General features: G+C 35.7%; 2 protein-coding genes across 2 annotated transcripts; one reads left to right on the plus strand and one right to left on the minus strand.

The window, feature by feature from the left end:
• Positions 1-648: 648 nt before the first annotated feature.
• Positions 649-3,759, minus strand: LOC118573720 (SH3 domain-binding glutamic acid-rich-like protein 3). Its single transcript, XM_036174049.1, has 3 exons — positions 3,669-3,759; positions 1,212-1,379; positions 649-843 (listed from the first exon to the last, which is right to left on the minus strand). The coding sequence occupies exons 1-3, from the start codon at positions 3,714-3,716 to the stop codon at positions 754-756; spliced, it is 306 nt and encodes a 101-aa protein (XP_036029942.1). The 5' UTR covers positions 3,717-3,759; the 3' UTR covers positions 649-753.
• A 4,643-nt stretch (positions 3,760-8,402) lies between these two features.
• Positions 8,403-10,312, plus strand: LOC118573766 (protein CXorf21 homolog). The gene is made up of 2 exons (XM_036174109.1): positions 8,403-8,448; positions 9,358-10,312. The coding sequence occupies exon 2, from the start codon at positions 9,401-9,403 to the stop codon at positions 10,310-10,312; it is 912 nt and encodes a 303-aa protein (XP_036030002.1). The 5' UTR covers positions 8,403-8,448; positions 9,358-9,400.
• Positions 10,313-20,607: the final 10,295 nt, after the last annotated feature.

The following is a 20,607-nucleotide window of genomic DNA, read 5'->3' on the forward strand; positions in this document are numbered from 1 at the left end:
TTGTATCATGTAGGAAATAAGAGGTGATCTGAAATTATTTTCAGGTATTGGTTCCCATATTTTAATGTATGAAAAATCAGCTAAAAATATTAAGAATGGAAGTTATTCTTCTTCCTGTGTTTCTTTTGTATGGGGATTTAGGATGAGACACAGTGTTTTTGCCTTTAATTTAATGGAATATGACCATTATTTGGTATGCAAGCGTGTATTAAGTATAGTGACAAACATTTAAAAAATAAAGCAGAAAGCAAACTGAAAATTGCACTAGAATTCTACTTATGCGTATAGCCAGTTACTAGTGGTTTTATTTAAAGTTTCATGTTGATGGACGCTAGTACATTTTCATAGTGTTCACAGTTGGACCTGAAGAGATGGTTTAGCAGTTAAGAAAGGTTGCCTGTAACTAATAGGGAATCTGACACCTTCTCTGGTTTCTGTAGGCATCTACGTGTGTGTGTGTGTGTGTGTGTGTGTGTGTGTGTGTGTGTGTGTGTGTGTTGGGAGCATAGTGTGGGGGTGCTGCCCTCCCCCCAACACACACACACACACACACACACACACACACACACACACACACACACAAAGAGAGAGAGAGACAGAGAGACAGAGACAGAGACAGAGAGAGAATAAAATCAAATCTTTAAAATGTTCAGTTTACAATCATTTTAATGAAACATTGAAAGAATAGGAACACAGTATTTTGGTGGCACGTTAATGGAGTAGTTCTTTTACAGTTAAGATTACATGATAGATTTACCATTTATCAAAATTGTCCATTTTCTCCATCTTTAGGAACTTTAGAATTTCCTTGTTCTCTTTGGCATCCTGGAAAGTCATAAAATCCTAAAAATAAAATTGTAGTTAATCAGTTCTGATTATTCTTAATTACAAATTAAATTCATGTGTTGCCTGCTAATTATTATGCCCAGACTTTTCCAAACTTCTGCTAGCTAAGAAAGGTGAATAATTTCCCCAGAGTACCAGTTATTTCATATTATAATGAATGATAAAAATATACCTAATTATTCTTCATCAAGAAGTGACATTTTTTAGTATTAAATACCAATTGACTTGTTGTTAGAAACACAATTAAGTTAAGTTATTCTGTAGATAAGTACGCCTGAGTTTCATACCTCATACATCAATTTTCACCCACATATATGACTTTATATTGTGAAATATAACCAATAAAAACAAGTATTCATTCTTACTCCACAATATTCTTGGCCATTGAATATCTGAGGTGGTGCAGCCTTAGGAGAGGCAACTTTGCTCCGCATTTCTTCCAGTACTTGGGAACTGACAGCTATGTCTATTAACTCATACTTAACTTTATAAGTATCCAAAATCCTCATAACTTCGTCTTGTCTTTGTTTTACCTAGATAGTAACAAAGAGATAGAATGTTATTAATCAATTTGCCTTAATGCTTTTATGCTTTGTTGTCTTGCCTATCCATTATGTCATGAAAGACATTATTGGTGGCCAGCTTGGGTTAAAAAACAATTAGGAAATTTTGTTGTTAGATCATGTTTATAAATACATTATATATAATATGTATAGTTTATTGGTCATATGTATCATGTTGCACACACATATGTTGCACAATATGGAATTGAACAGGACCACAGATTTTTTTTAAAAAGATGTGTGGCAAAATAAGAAAACTCACATATATATTGAAATGTTTGTACAATCAATACATTCTAAAAAATTAAAAGATGGCCATAGTGAGCAATTTATAGGCCGGCTTGGATTCCATAATGAGACCTTTCTTTGAAAACAAACAACCTGTGTGTTTACATATCTATATATAGAAGAGGGAAAACAATAGTCAGAGAAATGGAATGAAAAATTAAATGCCTCATGAAATTAAGACCTAGAAAAAGTGAAAGAATAAAAATGGCTAACTTGTGTTGTACACTTGAATTGCCAAATTTGTATCCTATACTAATAGACTATTTATCATGCATTCATTTCTTTTAACATACATACTATGTCTAAAGTAAAATTGCAACCGCTGGTTGTTTTTAAACTTAATTTATAACCAAAAACTGATAACTACAATATAAATATTAGGTAAGGTTGAGATTTTTGTGTTTTCATGTGGTATCATCAGTACTGTTGTCAAATAGTACTTGGGATACCAGAATGTGAAGACCATTTGACAGGCTCCAACCCCAGCTTATTGAAGTGGGATTTCTGTAAATGTGCATGTCAGTAAGCTTTTGTTTGATGTTCAGAAGGTATAAGTAAGTCATACTTCAAAAATGCTTGTCTGTATCCAAAGGACAGCAGAGAAATTTCTAAAATTCCAAAATTCAGTGTTTCCACTTTCTTATTACTTCTTTAAATTGCAAAATATGTTGCATGGACTTGAGTCATCTTCTTATATATTTTCTCAACCTTTCCAAATGAACCCATTAAGAGAACAGTTGAATAGAGCAGTGATACTCTGTGCATGATTCACACAGACTGGCAGCATCAGCATCATTTCCACCCCAAATCTACAGTATTAGAAATGCTGAGTACTGAGAATAATCCATTCTAGCATCCCTGCAGGATGATGCTTAGGCAACAGTTTGAGTGTCATATGTCAGCAGTTTAGTGTATTGTATCTTTGTAGTTCTTATTTGAAACCATTGTCTTTTACATACTGTTATACCCAATAGTATATAAGTCACATACTGTTTGTTGTTATTCTTTTAAAACTAGTGAAATATCTCATAATTTACTTTCTTTAAAACTGCTTCTCATTTTAATGCAAAACCACTAACCTACTTGACCATGCCTTATACAAAAGCAATCTGCTTTTCCTCGGCTGAGATCAAATCTCATTCCTTCCTTCAGATATAGTGTATGGAGTGCAGCCAGGGTGTGATGAATGCTTGGCAACCATGTAGTGGTTGTTGTAAAAGTGAAAAATTTAAGAGCAAAATTTCTAATCCTTCAGTTTTTATGTGAGCACAATACATGCTGGCTTTTGAAGACAATATGATAAAAGAATGTGTAACATACTAACATTCATAATGATTACATTTTACAATGACATTTGAATATTTTGTGTTAAATACACTAAAATTAATCTCACCTTTTTCTCTTTTAAATGACTACTAATAAATTTAAAGTTACATAATTAGCTTTCATTATGTTTCTAATGGGCAGCACTGTTCTATATTTCCTAAATATTTCTGAAAATAATTCATCTAAACTTTAATTTGTGTAAGAAATGTGTGACATATGCAAATATATCAACTTCTTAGAAATAAACACTTGGCTCCTTTAGTGGGTTGCTTGGTTTTCTCTGGGAATTTTGGCTATCCACTTACTGCCATTTTTTCTCCTATCCTAAATGGAGTTTATTATTGCTTGCACACTTGAAATATTGACAATATTAATGGGTTCCTTAAGGTAGTTGAGTTCCTGATACCAGAAACTTTCCATATCAGTCAATTCTTAGAGCACAGTCTGAATAAGAAAGTTAACCAGCCTTTTGGTAGTTCATTGCATGTCCCACCTCCATTCACCATGGTAAAATAAAGTAAAATCAAATTTTAAAAGGCAGAAAGGCTATGATACTCTTAGCAAAATCTTGAAGTCCCCAACTACCGTGTTTTTACTTTAATCCGCTCCTGTTTCTTCCCTCCAGCTGAGGCTCTTCCTACTCACCTCCCTAGAGCATGACACGCTGGTATAATAAATTTTAATGTTATTCATGATTTCCAATCTGCGACTGATCTTCAAAAGTAGTGAGTGAACACTTTGCTGGTAAGTTGTGGTCAGCTCCCTTTCTGGTTACCGGTTTCCTGAAGACTGAACACAGAGGGTTGCTAAGGGCCTGCACTCAGGATTGGCTAAGGAGCAAATGCTCCTGTGGCGCAGGCTGGTGCCCATTCTGAGGAAAACTGGTGCCTAGTGACCAGAGATCAGGAAGCCCCACCCACCTGCCCTGAAGGGAGGGGAGGCGAAGCTGTGCTCCCTAGGGTAACACACATTAGCTAACACCTCTCTTCTCAGCCCATCTACCAAGTGCTGGGGGGGAGTAGAAGAAACAAATGTGCTCTACAGGGCTTCTTTCTCTGTTTGGGAAGGGAGGTCTGCTGCTTTCTTGCCGGCCACCACTGCCTCCTCTGGGACAGAGACAAGGGAGGAAAATCATTAAAATACAGTGTGGCATGTGAAGCAAAGAGACAAAGTCCTGTTGCCTTAGTTTATAAGGACGGTACGAACAGATCCAGGGAAGACATGGCCAACATAGAAACATTTCCCCCATTCTAAAGGCAGAAAAGTTCTCTTTTCCTTTCTCCCACCCAGCTCCCCACCCAGCTCCCATGTTGAAATGTGCTTTGCAGGCTTGCCCTTTCCTTCTTGAGGCCAACTCTTCACTTTGCGCAATAGTCATTGCTCCTCTTAGTACTTCCTCTTCTCCCCCACCCGCTCTGTTCCCGGTGTAAAATGTCTGCTTCCTCTTCGAAATAACCATAGCTCTTTTTTTTCCCAGTGTATATTGCCTAGTTATAACTTTTTTTAGATTTCTAAAAATTATTTTTAATTATATATCTGTGCCTGTGTGAAGGTGTGTGTATGTGAGTACAGCCCTGAGAGGCCCATAGTTACAGGGAACCACTTGGAAGCGACTTGACACTGATGTTGGGGGTCGAGTTATGGTCCTCTTGAAGATGAATACACACTTGTAAACAGCCATCTCTCCAGCCCCTAGCTTTATTTTTATTTTTGATAGTGGAAGATACTGATAACATTGGTAACTTAAGGAGTTTGCCAAAAATGGATATATAATGGGAGTGAAGGTCTTAAGTTTAATATTTTTTCTAAAAGACAATATTGTATTACATGGCTCTATCCACTAATAAGAATGAATTTGTGGCCAAAGATGCAAAGTGCTTCTGAGGTCCTGCCTAGCACCGTGCATAGCAGGGGTGGTGGCACATATTTGTAATGCCAGCTCTCAGAAGGAGATGGAAGCAGGAAGACCAGAAGTTCAAGAGCATGCTTAGATGGGCAGAGAGTTGCAGCCAGCCTGGATACATATCATGAGACCTAGTGGTGAAGGAGGAAGACTGGGGCAAATGAGTTTGTTAAAATTTCATTTTTGTTGAAGTGAGGATGGTGGTACCTATCCAACAATTTCAGTTTAGCAATCAAATGAATTGAATATGTGCAAGTGTGTGGCTTCATTGTAGTATTTCTATTGACGGGAGTTAGATTGTGCATACTGCTAGAGATCACATCAATGGATAAGACAAAGTATTTGTTTTCAAGGAACTGAGTGAGAATCCATAGACTGAGATAAATACAATGCAGATAAAATCAAACCATATTATGTGGGTCAATACAAGCATCCTGGAATAACAGAACTGAACAAACTTGAGGCATGTATACTGCTGGGAAAATATGGGAATAAAGCGTTTTAAGGTGGAAGGAACAGTCATGAATGCTGTGTTTGAGATAGCATCTTGAAAATCCAGAAATGTACAGGCTGTAAATGTGTTTACCAAAGATATTCACCAGAGGTGAAAACAGATAGTAAAAGTGAGGATATGTTGAAATACACTGCAAAGACACGGCTGATGATTTCACAGCGAAGACATCACAAGGCTTCAGAGTACGTGGGAGTCTCACAGCAATTGAGAGGCCATTAATACGTTCTGTACATAGGTGGCTATCTTCCTGTTTTATTAGTAGCAAATTTTACAGAGTAACTTACTTTTCTTGAAACTGGTCCTTTTGGTTCAGTTACAACTGGTCAGTAAGAGTTAGGCTCCAAATGCTTACATAATACGTCACTGATAATAGGCTCCAAGTAGGTGGCAGCATTGTTAAATGGGATCATTTCTGTTTTTTGGTCTCTGCAATTAAGTAATCTGGTTACTTGAGATTTAGGAGTACATAGAGAAATTAGAAGATGGAAACTGGGATGAACAGTGAAAATCGAGTTTGGTTTCATGTTGGATTTTGATTTTAAATACCTTTGAGACTTTTTACTATTGTGTAAAATTGCAGATAATTATACCTTGAAGATTTGCTATGATGCTTAAGTGAAAAACTTGCCTAAGTTTATTTTACTTTGAGACACACAATTATAAATTATATATATATTCTTATTAATCCTTGAGTAAGCAGAAGGCTTTGATGACTTTAGGTTTATATAAAAGTTTGCTCAACTAGTATGGTAAATGTTATGACAAGGTTAGAATCAGCTATTACAAGCCAAGTATGAAAAGGTAATGCTAGGTTTGAAAGGCAGACATTTTAAGGACAGGGCGTTAATGGAACTTGTGCCTGTGAGATGTAGGGATGAAGGGAAGAAACTAGATGGCATATAACCAAAATGATGAAATCTAAATTAAGAGGGATTTGAAATTTCTAGTTTTTTTTAATAGTCTTCTGTGGTGGCTTTGATAGAATATATCTTCTAAGTTCTTCGTTCTTCCACTATCTTCTAGTGTGAGCTATTGGCATATCTCCTCGCTTTCCTGGGCTCTTATAATGCAGTACTTCTCACGGGAGGATAACTTTGACAACCTGAAAGGAATTTATTGGTATGACATACCAAATGAGACCTGTCTTGAGGTTGTTCTGATTCATTTAAAGTCATTAAATATATTACTAATTCAAGCCCCAAACATAATGTATATTAAAAGCATACTTGTAAAACTTCTTTGGAAGTTTTTATGTGCTACTAAAAGACATTAAAAGTGGGTGAGACCTTTGTAAGCTTGGAAAGGCATATTCTAAAGATGATAGAAAAGTTTTTATGTATGTGAAGTATTTTGTCTTTCAGTATCCCAGTACAACATAGATACATAGTAACTATACATGTATTCAACTTATATAGAAATATAGAAAGTAAGTTGTAAAATTATCAGTTTACCTGTTTCTTGTCACTTTCTCTTCATAGGAAACTACTATAAACAATTTGATTTGTATCATTTGTTTTCACTAGCATGTTGACATATATTAAGGTAATGAAAAGCACAAAACTAGTACAGCAATGAAATTAAGCATGGAAGTTTGAATTCTAAGCTACTTGAATTCAAACCCAAACTACTCCTTACACTTCTCTGAAACTGAACAAGTTCCCTAACTCCTTTCCGTGTTTCATTTTTCTCATAAGGCAAAACAATATTTGTTTCCTGCAATTTTATGAAGATTAAATTGGTACGTGCGGAATATTCTGAATAGTGTTTGACACATTATACACATAATTCATAGTGGAGTCAAACTGTGTCTATTTCCCTGCAGTGCACATACTTTACACACACACACACACACCATATACTGCAGTGCTCTTAATCCAAATTTTTGCTGAAAATCTTAGTTCTATTACTGACTAGTTTTGTGACTGTCAACAAATACATAACCCCTTTCTCTGCCTTTTCCTCTGTAAAATGGACAATAATGTGTTTCTAAAATTAATAATCTATATGACAATTTAGAATGATTGCCATGTAGCCAAGTGTGTTGACACATGTCTACAATGCCAGCTCCTCAGAGACAGAGGCAAGAGAATGGTCACAAGTTTAAGACCAGTCTGTTCTCCATAGCATATTTTAGGTTAGCCAGTGCTACCTGTCGTAAACAACAAAATCAAACAAAGAGACAATCAAATTAGTATCAAAAATCATTAGAAATGCTCCATTTACTCAAAGACCATCGTGGAAGAGGGTGTGGAAGGTTGTAACATCCAGAGGTTAGGAAGGACCAGAGGAAAAGAGTGTCTTCAGGACAGGACCTGGCCAGTGCACTCATGGACTCACAGCAACTGTGGTTACCTATACAAGATCAAGCGAGTCACCATTCTAACATGAAGGGCAGAGTGGCTCATGACTCCCTCCTCCAATCATAACTGAAGGTCTATCAGCAGTTGGTGGCTTCTGGGGGGAGGGAGAGACAGTTTTTAAAAGGGTGTAACCCCTGAAGGAATTGATAGAAGTATTTTTTAAAGAAATGCTTAATTTAGTATTTCAAGTCATTGGTGTATCATCATTTATTGATTCATTTTTTGATGCTCCTTTGCTTTATTTCAAGTTGTTTTTATGAAAGATGCTGAGACTGTTCCACTTTTGTCCTACTTAAAAGTGAAAATAACTTCGTTTCTGTCTTAACATACATGAAGAACTGTTGCTGTTAATATTTTCCCACTCTCTGTCATTGGAAACTTGAATAAACACTTTCAGATCCTCTTTTGGTACATGGTCATTACCATGCCACACATGTGACCAACCCACATCATTTTCCTATTAGGGTTTCAGTCCTGGGGTATGAATGGAAAGCAGAACCAATTTACGTGACTAAAGCTGTCGTCCTCCTTTGTAAGATGTAAGAAGACACTGAGACGCAAACCAGAGAGAAAATACTTTTTCTGAGCTTGAACTGTTGGCATCTCAGAAGACCAAATCCTTAGGTATCCTGATACTTGGAGAACATCGTAAGTCCAAACTCTTACTTTGTTTGATTTGTGTTGCTTCATTTTCTTTTCAAATTCTTTCAAACATTAACAGAAATGTGTTTCCTGGAAACATAGATTACATAGACTGTAGACTTGTGAAATGGAAGCTCTATTTTGAATAAAGGTGAATGATACTTTTCATTCTTCTATAGTTTGCTTTTATTTTGGTATGTAAGAGTCAGGTTTTGCCATTTATCCCAGGCTGACCTTGAATTTATTATACTATTGCTTCAGCTTGCTGTTTGCTGGGATTACAGGTGTGAACCAACATGCCTAACGTTTTACACAGGAGTGTATAGGGAAATTTTAAGCTTTTAAAATTGCATTAATTGGCAGTGTAAAAGAATGAAGTAAGTGAATAAGGAAGAAAGATTTGAGACCAAAAGAATAAAAAGAAAAACTTAAGAAGAAATGGAAAGAAAAATAGTAGTGTATTTGAGATACTTATATTAATGAGAAAATAGATAGCTATGTTTATAATTAGTTCAGAATATTTTCATAAGTTAAGTATTTTAAGTGGAATTTTGGGCAGTAAAAGGCCAGGCATTTGTTAATTTCTAACTAAATACTAAAAGACAGCTGGTAAAGACAGTTATACATATCCCCGAGTTTGTGTTTTTTAAATACTTGTCTGGGTGCTGTGTAATATCCTCACAATAGCCCCATGAAAAGGTGGGGGAGAGTAATGTTTAACTGGTAAGAAAATTGAGAGCCATAAATAAATAAATTCCCAGTTGTTAAACAGTAGTAAAAAGGAATCAACATATTTCTAGTCTTATTCTATATTCTTTAAGCAACAGTTCTTCCCTAAAACATGGTTCATGTAAGAGAAAATTCTTATTTGACTTTTAATGCGAATTGCCTTAATTAGTTTTTTTTATATTGTAGGAATATAATCCACTCATATTTTTAGAAGAACTTGCCTGAGAAAATGCTTGGAGAAGCCTTCCTAACAGAATTCCTTTACAAAGAAGAGAAACATGCAAAATTTTATAAGCCACTAAGATGTAAGAAGACATCAAATGATGGAAAGGAAAATTGGGAAAATAATATTTTAAATATACAGGACAATTCACCTCCTCCTCTTAAGATAGGAAATCAAGAGAAAGTTATAGAAGGAAGTCTAACTGAAGAAGATGATAATACATCTCAAATGAAATCTGTGGATGAGCTTCCTGTTGCAAAATTAAAAAGTACACTTCTTCCAGGAAATGTATCCATTGCATTGCCCATTCCAAAGAGGGGACATGATGACACACAACTGGATTTATATCGGTCTTGGTCATGTACAAGTATTTGCCAGAATTATCCTGACCTACAGATCGGAGGTGACCACATTAGAAACATGTATGATTCTGGCTGCTTTGTGGAACACACCCACGACGATGTTTGTAATGGTCCTCTTTTACTTTCAGTGGATATATCAATGGGCCACTCTCCTAAAACTGAGCCTCTAGATAAAACAGCCACTTCAAAATTATTAAATGGGGAGGAGATTCGAGAAAAAAGCATGCTATTATATAAGCAACCCCTCTCTAATTCTATGCTTAATAGTTATATGGAAAAAAAGGTAGATGAACTCTATAAACAGTTTTTGGAAGAAAATCTTACCAGGTGCCTCTCTATAACCAACCTCATGGCCTCTAACATACTGATGAATAATGTTAATCAAATTAGCCTTCAAATCTCTCAAGAGCAGAACATAGAGGCATCCAAAGCCCGAGAAGCCCTCCTCCACTCTTTAGTACTCTATAATCTTCGTAATGCTTCCCATAGAAATAGTACTGAATTAAGCACGCCTAACTTACAAATATCAAACCAGACTAGTCGGGAACTTGTGTGACACCTGTAGTGGAGTCAACTAAATATTGACTGGATCAAATAAGAGACCACAATAACAATTGTGTTCTCTTGTTTTTTTTTTTTTTATGTCTCATTGAGTTTCCATTGTAGTGGTGTTACTTTTTGGAAAAATAATTTTTATCTTTGTATATCTGAATTCTTGTAGGAGATAAGTACAACTAAGAATTATGACCATTTATGTTTTCTTTCTGTTTTGACTCCTTTAGTAGTTACCACATTCAGGATGGTGTGCTCTGTATGTACATATTGTCACTAAACTTTGTTTATCACAAAAGTGGTATGAGGAGTCCATAATTGTAAGCTACTTAAGAGGCCATAGCAGCTGTATCAGAAGTGTTTAGAGGCATATGATCAGTGTTTAAATAACCTTCCACTTATATGTGGTGTATTAAGATCACTTACAAGACAAGGAGAATACCCTCGGGGATTTTCTGTGTGTTATATATACCATTATCATATATAAATTGAGAGAACCTATGGAAAGAAAAATACAACTTGGCTGGCATTGGTAAGAAAGGTAGAGGAAAGATGAAAGAAAAATGGAGAATCTGTTGGTTCCATTTGAATCAAACTTGATATTTTGAACTCTCCTGACAGAAGGATTAACTCTGGTATAGCACAGCTCTATGCCTGGTTGTTTTTGAGGAAGGAAGACATGTGAGTTAGGTGACTGAAGTGAATAGCAAACCACTATCTACTTCTGAGATTCTCTTGGCAATGGTTTACACTATTAAGATTCTCTACAATCATGATCTTGACTTGAAATGAAAGAAAATGTGTAAAATTTGAAATTTAAACTAAATTAACACATTATACGTTATGCAATGTTGTGTTTTATTGCCAAATTGGAAACAAGATCTCAGGGCTAACAGTTCACATTTCTCCTATGAATAGTGTGAAACGATCATTATACACTATTGCTTGTAAAATAGAGTGCTATGGATTTCTGGTATAAAAGTTTTTTTAATGTGTTATATATTAATGTTTTGTGTATTAATAATCCTCTCTGAATAAGTAATTGTTTTTCTATTTGATTCTATGAAATGAACCAATTCAATGTCTTCATAGCTTGTTACTTTTAATGACATTTTCTTCAGTTTTGCAGCTTCAACTTTGACGATGAAGTAGTAACAATATCTTGCTTTTCTCGTCATCGATTCTTGTCGTCATCTGCCACACTTTTTCCAATTAATTTCCATCATTCAGATGTTTGATTCTGAAAGATAACGGGCAAAAGTTTTGGAAAAACTGATTTACTGTTGTGCAGAGAGTGAAAATACTGCATTTTCTGTCTATTTGATTTGTTGGATTTTAACATTTCAATACAGATCACCCATATGAAAATACATTGGTATTAAAGTTTGTACTTTTGAAAATTGAATAAAATGTATTTAGACAACATTCATATTGTGGATAATTTTCTTAGGTACAGTAATATGTAGTAATATTTTATTTATGTAGTTGGCATATCCATAGTGTTGAGATTATATAGTACTATATAAAACAAGAACATTCAGCTAGTATCAAATTTAGAACTGATTTATAGCTTCAGATTTAAAAATTTGCCTTTCCTATGCTCATTTCCCCACTTCATTAAAATACTTGTTATATGCTGATACTCACGTGATTAAAATGACCTAAAATTAATGCAATAATTAAATAAAGAAAGATGATGTATCTGGACTATTGGTGTTCTTCTGTTCCAAAGCATTCAAGGCTATTCCTCTTCTATCAGGTTCAGTGTATCTGAATTTATGTTAAGGTCTTTGATCCACTTGAACTTGAGTTTTGTGCAGGTTGATAGATATAGATCTATTTGCACTCTTCTAAATGACAGCATCAAGTTATGCCAGCACCATTTGTTGAAGATGCTTTCTTTTCTCCATTGTATAATTTTGGCTTCTTTGTCAAAAATTAACTGTCTTTAGGTGTATGGATTTATGTCTGGTCTTCAATTTGATTTCATTAATCCACCTGACTCTTTTTATGTCAATGCAATGCAGTTTATTGTAGTAGAGTTTGAAATCTGGGATGGTGATACCTCTGGAAGTTCTTTTATTGTTTAAGATAGTTTTGGCTAGCCTGGGTTTTTTGTTTTTCTATATGCAGTTGAGTATTATTCTTTCAAGGTCTGTAAAGAATTATGTTGAAATTTTAAGAGGGGTTGCTTTGAATTTGTAGATTGCTTTTAGTAAGATGGCTATTTTTACTGTGTTAATCCTACTGATTCATGAGCATGGGAGATCTTTCCATTTTCAGATATCTTGACCAGCCTCAATACAAGGCAAGGTGCTTAGTCTTCCTATAACTTGATATGCCGTGTTTTGTCAATATCCATCGGAGGCCTGCCAGTATATGAATAGAAATGGGGGAAGAATGGATTCGGGGAGGCAGAAGGGAGGTGTTGGTGAGGGACTGAGAATAGTGGGGGGAGGGGACAGTGTGGTCAGACTGTAAAATAAAAAACAAACAAACAAATAAATAAATAAATAAAGGATAGACAAGTTCTAGGATTTAGACTAGAACCTACTACTGTTACTCTGTGAATATAACAGAGCATTAAATGAACACCTTGTGAGTTCTATGCCCATAGATTAGTTAGTACATCTCTCAAACTTCATCAGATAAGGTGTTTACCATTGAGATGCACACTTGTTCAATGTTCATAAATAGGTGACCAGAGAGAGCTCAACCTTAGACGGGACATATATATCATGTGACCCCCCTCTCTAAGTCTCTGGGATCATTTAGAAAGGATGTAAGAATCAACACTGGTAGATGACTACAAGGAAATAACATTCTCCCAACAAAATAATTGCATGTATGAACTCATAGAGGTTGTGACTGCATACACAAGATCTTTACAAACTCAAGCCATACAGAATCCCAGCAAAGAGAAGGGAGGTCAGCATGAAGCCCACCCTTAATTGAGGAGGTGTTGGTAATTGATAGCTGTCAGTATAGGGAGTTAGCTTTCTTTAAGATGTGGCTCCTAGTAGGTCTAATAAGTTCCAGTAAATGGCTGTATAACCAAGGCTGTATATGTATATCCCCAATACTAATGGGACTCTATGGCTTTAAAAAGGGAGATAAGGACACAAGGGTGGTTATGACATGAAGGTTTGATCTGTGAGGCATTTATGAATAGGGATTAATATGATCAAAATAAAATGTTATCACATACTCAAAAACTTAAAAAATATTTTAAAGTCATAAAAAATAGAAAGATGATGTGTTTGATGTGTTTGGTGTGCTGTTTTATTGTGACCTCATATCTGTTTACGTTACTGTTTGAATAAAATATTCATTTATGGTTGTGATTTTGTATAGTTTGGATTTTAATAGTCTTTATATTACTTTTTCATTATGTGTATCACATATATGACAGTACTCTTGGTTTTAAAGCATATTTTAATGTGTGGAATAATCAATTTCTGTCTCATTGTTCCAGGTGAAAAAATATTAACTTGTGTTTCTATGGAAATTGACAATATTAGTGATTCTTTTTTTTTGTTGTTGTTGTTGTTGTTGTTTTTCGAGACAGGGTTTCCCTGTGTAGCTTTGTGCCTTTTTCCTGGAACTCACTTGGTAGACCAGGCTGGCCTTGAGCTCACAGAGATCCATTTGGCTCTGCCTCCTGAGTGCTGGGATTAAAGGTATGCGCCACCACCGCCTGGCAATATTAGTGATTCTAATCAAGTTTTTATATCATCATCATCATCATCATCATCATCATCATCATCTTGGAGTTTCCTGTTTGTTTGTTTTTCGAGACAGGGTTTCTCTGCATAGCTTTGCTCCTTTCCTGGAACTCACTCTGTAGCTCAGGCTGGCCTTGAACTCACAGAGATCTGCCTGCCTCTGCCTCCGGAGTACTAGGATTAAAGAGGCAAGCACCACCACTGCCTGGCGGTCACCTTGGTTTTTCAAGACAGGGTTTCTTTGTGTAGCCTTGGCTGTCCTGAAACTCGCTCTGCAGACTAGGATGGCTTCAAACTCTGAGAGATCTGCCTTCCTCTGCCTCATGAGTGCTGGGACTAAAAGTGTAATCATGTTTCTTGGCAGGGAGTAACTTTAGGAAGTTTTGAATTGTCGGAGCCTGCTGACAGTCAGCTGAATAGCTGGGTAGAGGCGTGCAGATTGAATAGACAATGTAGACAGAAAAGAGTCGAGAGGTCTGCCAGTCAATGCCAAATAGCCCCAAGTTTCTTTCACAGTCAGCTTATATACAGTTTTGAAGGACAGAGGTAGAACAATGCACAGCACAGACATTCAACTACTATCTATCCTGCCTTGCGTCAAGGAGCAGGCAGTTTCATTTTCTATCTCGATGTACCTCTGGCTGGCATCAGCACTCTGCGTCTAGCTAGATAGTGTGTTCCTTCCTGTGGGCTAATCAGGACTTTCTCACAGCCCTTCAAGGAGACTCTACAGGCTAATCAGGACTTTCTCATAGCCCTGGAGCAAGCAAACTTGAACTCTATTGACTCAGAATAGACTGCAGATTCAAACTGGGAAACTCAGTCAGTTGTGGGCTCCCACAAAGAATGATTCCTAGCACATTATTATTATGTGCTTGTATAGGTCAGTGTAATTTATACTCATCTTTGAATATCAGCTACCAATTGTAGGGCCCAGAAAGGGCTTTAACCAATCTTGGGTAACTTCTTTGTCAAGGCCTCTGAAATAGTGGCCATGAGAGATAGAGTCTATGCCAGATTCTTGGAATTTTCATACTTGAGCCTTCTCAAGGGTTAGTTTTCCAAATAAGCCAGTCTTCCTGAAGTTCTTAAGATTGAAGCTAACATTGAATTGGTACATTCAGTTAATACAGCATTACTATATAATGTGTGCTTGGATGAAGAATGAAGGGCTGGTTTTTTGAGAATTACTATAGTAGAATTAACTGGGATAATTGTGCAGTTAGGTGAATGTAGATGTAACAATCTTATTAAATAAGAAACACAGAGCCAAATGCAGGGTTAAAAGCCCAAGAGGTCAGAGCAGTAGCTAAGAGCAGATACTAAAAACCCTTTCTTACCCTTCACTGCTGCTGCTGCTGTCCTTCCCTTCAACAAGCGACCTACTTCCTGTGTATTCGTCTTTTTATTGACTTTCTGTTCTGCCTTCTCCTTGGTTGTAAACCCTACCACATGACCTCCTTGTCACCACCTGTCTATACAGACCTCCAGGTCTTCTGTAGTTGGTATTGAGTTTAAAGGAGTGTGTCTCCAAGCTGGCTGTATACTTGAACACACAGAGATCTGTCTGTCATGTGATCTGGATTAAAGGTGTGGGCCACCACTGCCTGACTTCTGCTATGGCTTGTTATTAGCTTTGACCCCCAGGCAACTTTATTTATTAACATACTAATAAAATCACATTTCAGTACAAATAAAATATCACCATAGGTGAATAATTGTTTTTAGTAAAAACAAGAAGGAAAGAAATCAGCCAGTTAAATTAAAAAAAATGATTTAACAGCTATGCATGTGTGAAAATCATGAAAACAGAAAAATTAATTGTAAGTAAATTGAGAGAGGAGCATTGTCCAAAAATTAATCATAATGTTAAAACTTATATAATTATCATCTTAAAATTTCCCACAGATAATTTAGAACTTTAGATCCCAAATCACATTGCTGTGTGCTTTTCCTAAGTGGCTAGTAGAGATCTTATTTTTGCTTTTGTGTATGTGGTGTAGGGGCCTACACGATGCTAGGCAAGTTCTCTTCCACCAAGTCACATCTCTAGCTCCAAAGTGGTCTTATTATGCCTTTGTTTAGTAATTGTAAATGTGCAACATCACATTACAGTTTTACAAAACATCCTTTAAGTAATTACACCTAATAACATATCTAAAGTGATGAGGGCCAAATCAAGGTATACCAATTACAACTTTGAAATACTGAGTCATTGTTATGAACAGATGGGTTCTTCAGTTGTTCTGTAATTTCTCCTTAAAGTCAAGAAACTGGTAGTTGTGATACAGTTCTTGCTTTCAATTCTTTAAACCGATTAAGGTAGTTTATCACATGAAACATCAATTGTCAATGAGCTTGTTTTTTTTATTGGAGAGTTACTGAGACACATGGATAGGGCTATTTGCTGCACTTCATCTCTCCCTATAAGTGTAAATGGGTCACATTTCTAATAAATAGACTGTGAGTAGAGTTGACAAAGTTAAAGGAAAAGGTCAGACTCCTAGGAACTTATGTGGTTCTTTCCATTTCCTTTAAGGATTCAATTCTGCCTTAGTAAATCCACAGAGTACTCTTGTAGGATTTTCATTAGGAGACAGATAATAGCAGGGGAGTTTCCCCAAGTAGTAGTTAACACTTTCCCATTAGGCAAGGCTTTGTGTCTGAAGGCTCAGGAGGATGGAGTTATATAGCTTTTGTGAGAAAATGACAACTATATCAATAAGGTTTTTCCTCTAGAGGAGAAACAAACAAGATAATACATGCTCTGGAAGATAATTATTTTCTATATTAGATACTGGAGAGTTCTAGAACAACACAGACATAAAGTCCCATGTGGATAGTCTAGTTGGATTTTTACTTTAACAAACTGAGAAAACTATAAATATTAAGCTCTTCTCTTTTATTATATTCATTCACATGAACTCATGTGTGAGTGAAAAAAAGTAGTAGGAGTTGCTTTTATCTAACTGACAAAGATTCTCTTTGCTCCCCTTACCACATTTAGTGAACAGTTGAGGTGTCTTAGTCTGAAAATCAAAGCTTTAATCAATGTTAATATTTTATACATGGAAAGCAGATTCTCAAAGAGAAGGAAAGCAATTTCATACAAAACTAGTGAGTGACCAGACTGGCATTTGTACCTAAAGCTTCTGAGGTCCAGTCCTGTTTGCTTCCTTCTCAAATCAGTCAGATTATCAGCCTTCCATATACTATCAATTTGTTGATTTGATAGACCCATGGCATTTCTTAACATTCTAGAACCATAATACCATCATCATCATCATGATCATCATCATGATCATGACTGTCATCATCGCCAACACCACTATCAAAACCATTATCACCTATCATCACAGACAGACAGAGAATCATATGTTACAGCATGGATGCTGGAAGTGGTTTGTGGGCTCCAGTATATACACAAATCCTGATTTCAAATTCTGTTCCAGAACAATGCCCTAAAACAGCGAAAACTCCCAACCATCATGCACTCATTATAGCTGAGGTAGCTGAGAGTTCTTGGTGTGATAGGCCATGACCATGCTTCTTGTTGGTGGAATGTGGGTTTTGAGCTTTTGGTTAGTAAAGCAGTTGAATACTTTAAGTAGTCTCATTGGGCCATACTAGTAGGAGCAGGGAAGACAGTCGTTTGAGAACAATGCAGATTCTGAGAGCATGGCTCAAGAAGTTTTAGAGGAGAAATATGTTAATAAGTGGCCTAGAGATCATATTTGTGATATTTTGGCAAAGAATGTAACTGCTTTTGGCTACTGTCTGAAAAATCTGCCAAGACTAAATTGAAGAGTGTTAGCAGAGGAAATTTCAAAACAGCCTAGTATTGACTGTGTTGCTTGCTTAATAGTGGTCATATTTATACATCTACAGTGAAAAGGAGCAAGCTAAGAAAGGAAAAGTAAAAAATGTACAGTTTAAGGAGAAAAGGATTACCAGGGAGTATAATGTAGCTAAGTTCAGTTCTCAAGGACATGAAAAGTTTAGTTAGCATATACACTTTTTAACATTTAGATATTGTCTCTTTCAGTTTACTATATTGGGAACGTCAGATGTTTAAGGCACCTATACACTGGAAATGCTTTAGACTAATGTGCTACTTTTTACTTAGTCATTAGTTTTTAAATTATGAATATTTTTTGCCTTGAGAGTACAGGTATAGTAATAACACTAGTAGGGCACTTTAGATATAGACCATTAATACTGTTTATTGATGTTTAGTGTAAATCACAGAGTAATTATACCAGATAGAAAATAAAATATGCTAAAAGGTTCAATTTTCCAGTATACTGCTTTCAAGCTTTTGAAAGTCTAAATCTTTAATTCAGGAAAGTAGATATTTTATTGTATTATTATTTTAATGTTTCTGAAGAATAAATGCTTAGTAGTGTGTTGTGGTGTTTTATTACTCAACTAGTGAAAAAAATTATTCCTTCTATGTTTATTGTTTTTATTATATGTGACCCCCCAAAGGATAAATACTCAAAGTACCCTATAAACTTCTTAAAGTCTGAGAATTGTAGGGGAGCCATTTTCACCTTCATCTTTAGGATGGACAGGCTATAGTGTGAAAAACTCAGATAACTTAAGAAACACCGTATATTTACTACCACCATAAAAATATAATTTTAATGAATTTGATTGAAAATCAAGACCCAATGTCAGGTAAAGAAGCCAAATGGAAGATTACTAACCATATATGTTATTTTTCTGAGAGTATGGTAAAGCTTTCCTATCACGGAGCAAAATATTTGGTGATAAAGGCAAAAGAGATGGTGTGTCTCATGCACAGAAAGAGCAAATTCTAATAGGAATAACTCTGCAAAAGAAAGGAACAGTAAAAAACAGTTCTGGGAACCAGGTATCAAAACTAGGAAGTAAGCCAGAAAATGTCTTTCTTCAGGGAATTTTATAAATCTATTATACCAAAGTTATCAAGACAATACTAAGAAGGTTCTGAGTGATAATTTTAGAATTCTTTGTTCACGATTTTAAGTTCACTTTGGACAACTTCCCCTTTTAAGTTTGCTTTTTCATCCCTATTATAAAAAATCCCCAGACATGAGTTCAGATGACTCAGGCTCACAGCTTGCTTATTATTAGACTTTCTGGGAAGTACTTCCTTCCCCAGCAATATTGTCTATTTTATTTATACCTCATACAAATTTAATTATCTCTCTCTACCCTTTCCTCAGGAAACACACACACACACACACACACACACACACACACACACACACACACACACAGAATGTATATGTATGTTCTATATAAGTGTTTATATATTCTTTCAGTTTTAAATTGCTTATGGTAATCTTTCCACAACTCAAATTCCTAAGACCCTTCTGGCTGGCTGTTGTGACTCTTTCCAGAGACTGGATTTAAGGTAATGGTAGTGTAATAAAGATGATAGGAACAATAATAAAATAACAACTATCGAATGCTTATCATGTGCTGGGCAAATGACCTAAAATAACTCATTAACAGTGAAAAATTTAATCTGAAGATCTGATGTTCATTGATATTCTAGATGGATGACTTCATCTGCTGTGTCTGCTGTAATTAATTACCACAAACTGGTGGAATAATCAACAAACACTGATTTTTACATATTTCTAGAGTCTAGAAGCTTATGAACAAGGTATCACATGATTCATCTCATTGTTAGAGTCCTCTTTCTGGTTTACAAGAAAACTCTCTCCCCTTACATGGCAGAGAAATGACTGTGTCTTCTTATTTATTTTTGAGACAGGGTTTTACTGTGTAGACTTGGCTGTCCTGGAACTCACTCTGTAGACCTTGCTGGTCTCAAACTCACAGAGATCTGCCTGTCTCTACCTCCTGAGTGCTGGGATTAAAGGCACGGGCCACTACCAGTTGGCTATGTCTTCTTATTCTTGAAAGTATCCCATCATGGCAACTTTATCCACATTACCACATCTAAATAAAATCACCTCCCAATACTTCTACCTTCAAATACTACCACAGTGGGTTTAGAACTTGAAAACAATCAATTGTAATGGGGAGTAACATTTCAGGCATGACAACTGGAATTAGAGAGACCAGATCAGCTGGAGTTTTAACTATAGAGATTGCATCACTGAAGTGATCCCCAAAATGTTTCACCTGTATCAAGTATCCTGTTTCCCATAATGTTCTAACTTCCTAGAGTCCTTATATAAACATTGCCACCATAATTATTCTTTAATGCATGACACATTGAAACTCTGACTAATTTCTACCCAGCATCCTTTACCTATTTTCACTTTTATCTTCATTTATCTTAAATTAGATGAACAATATTTCAACAATGATCTTACCAAATGTTTGTGAAAAGTTTGTTGAATTAAGGAAAAAGGAAGTTATGAATTTGAAGAGGAGGGAGATATGGCAGGGCTTATGGAGGATAAAAAGGGAGACATGTTGTAATTATAATTTCAAAATTAAACAAGTAAAACATTAAAAATAATACCAATTTCTTTTACAAACCATGTCTTAATTAGGGCTTATTGCTGTGAAGAGACACCATGACTACAGTAACTCTTATAAAGAAAAACAT

Source organism: Onychomys torridus, chromosome X, assembly GCF_903995425.1.
Source record: "Onychomys torridus chromosome X, mOncTor1.1, whole genome shotgun sequence".
In the NCBI taxonomy this organism is placed as follows: domain Eukaryota; kingdom Metazoa; phylum Chordata; class Mammalia; order Rodentia; family Cricetidae; genus Onychomys; species Onychomys torridus.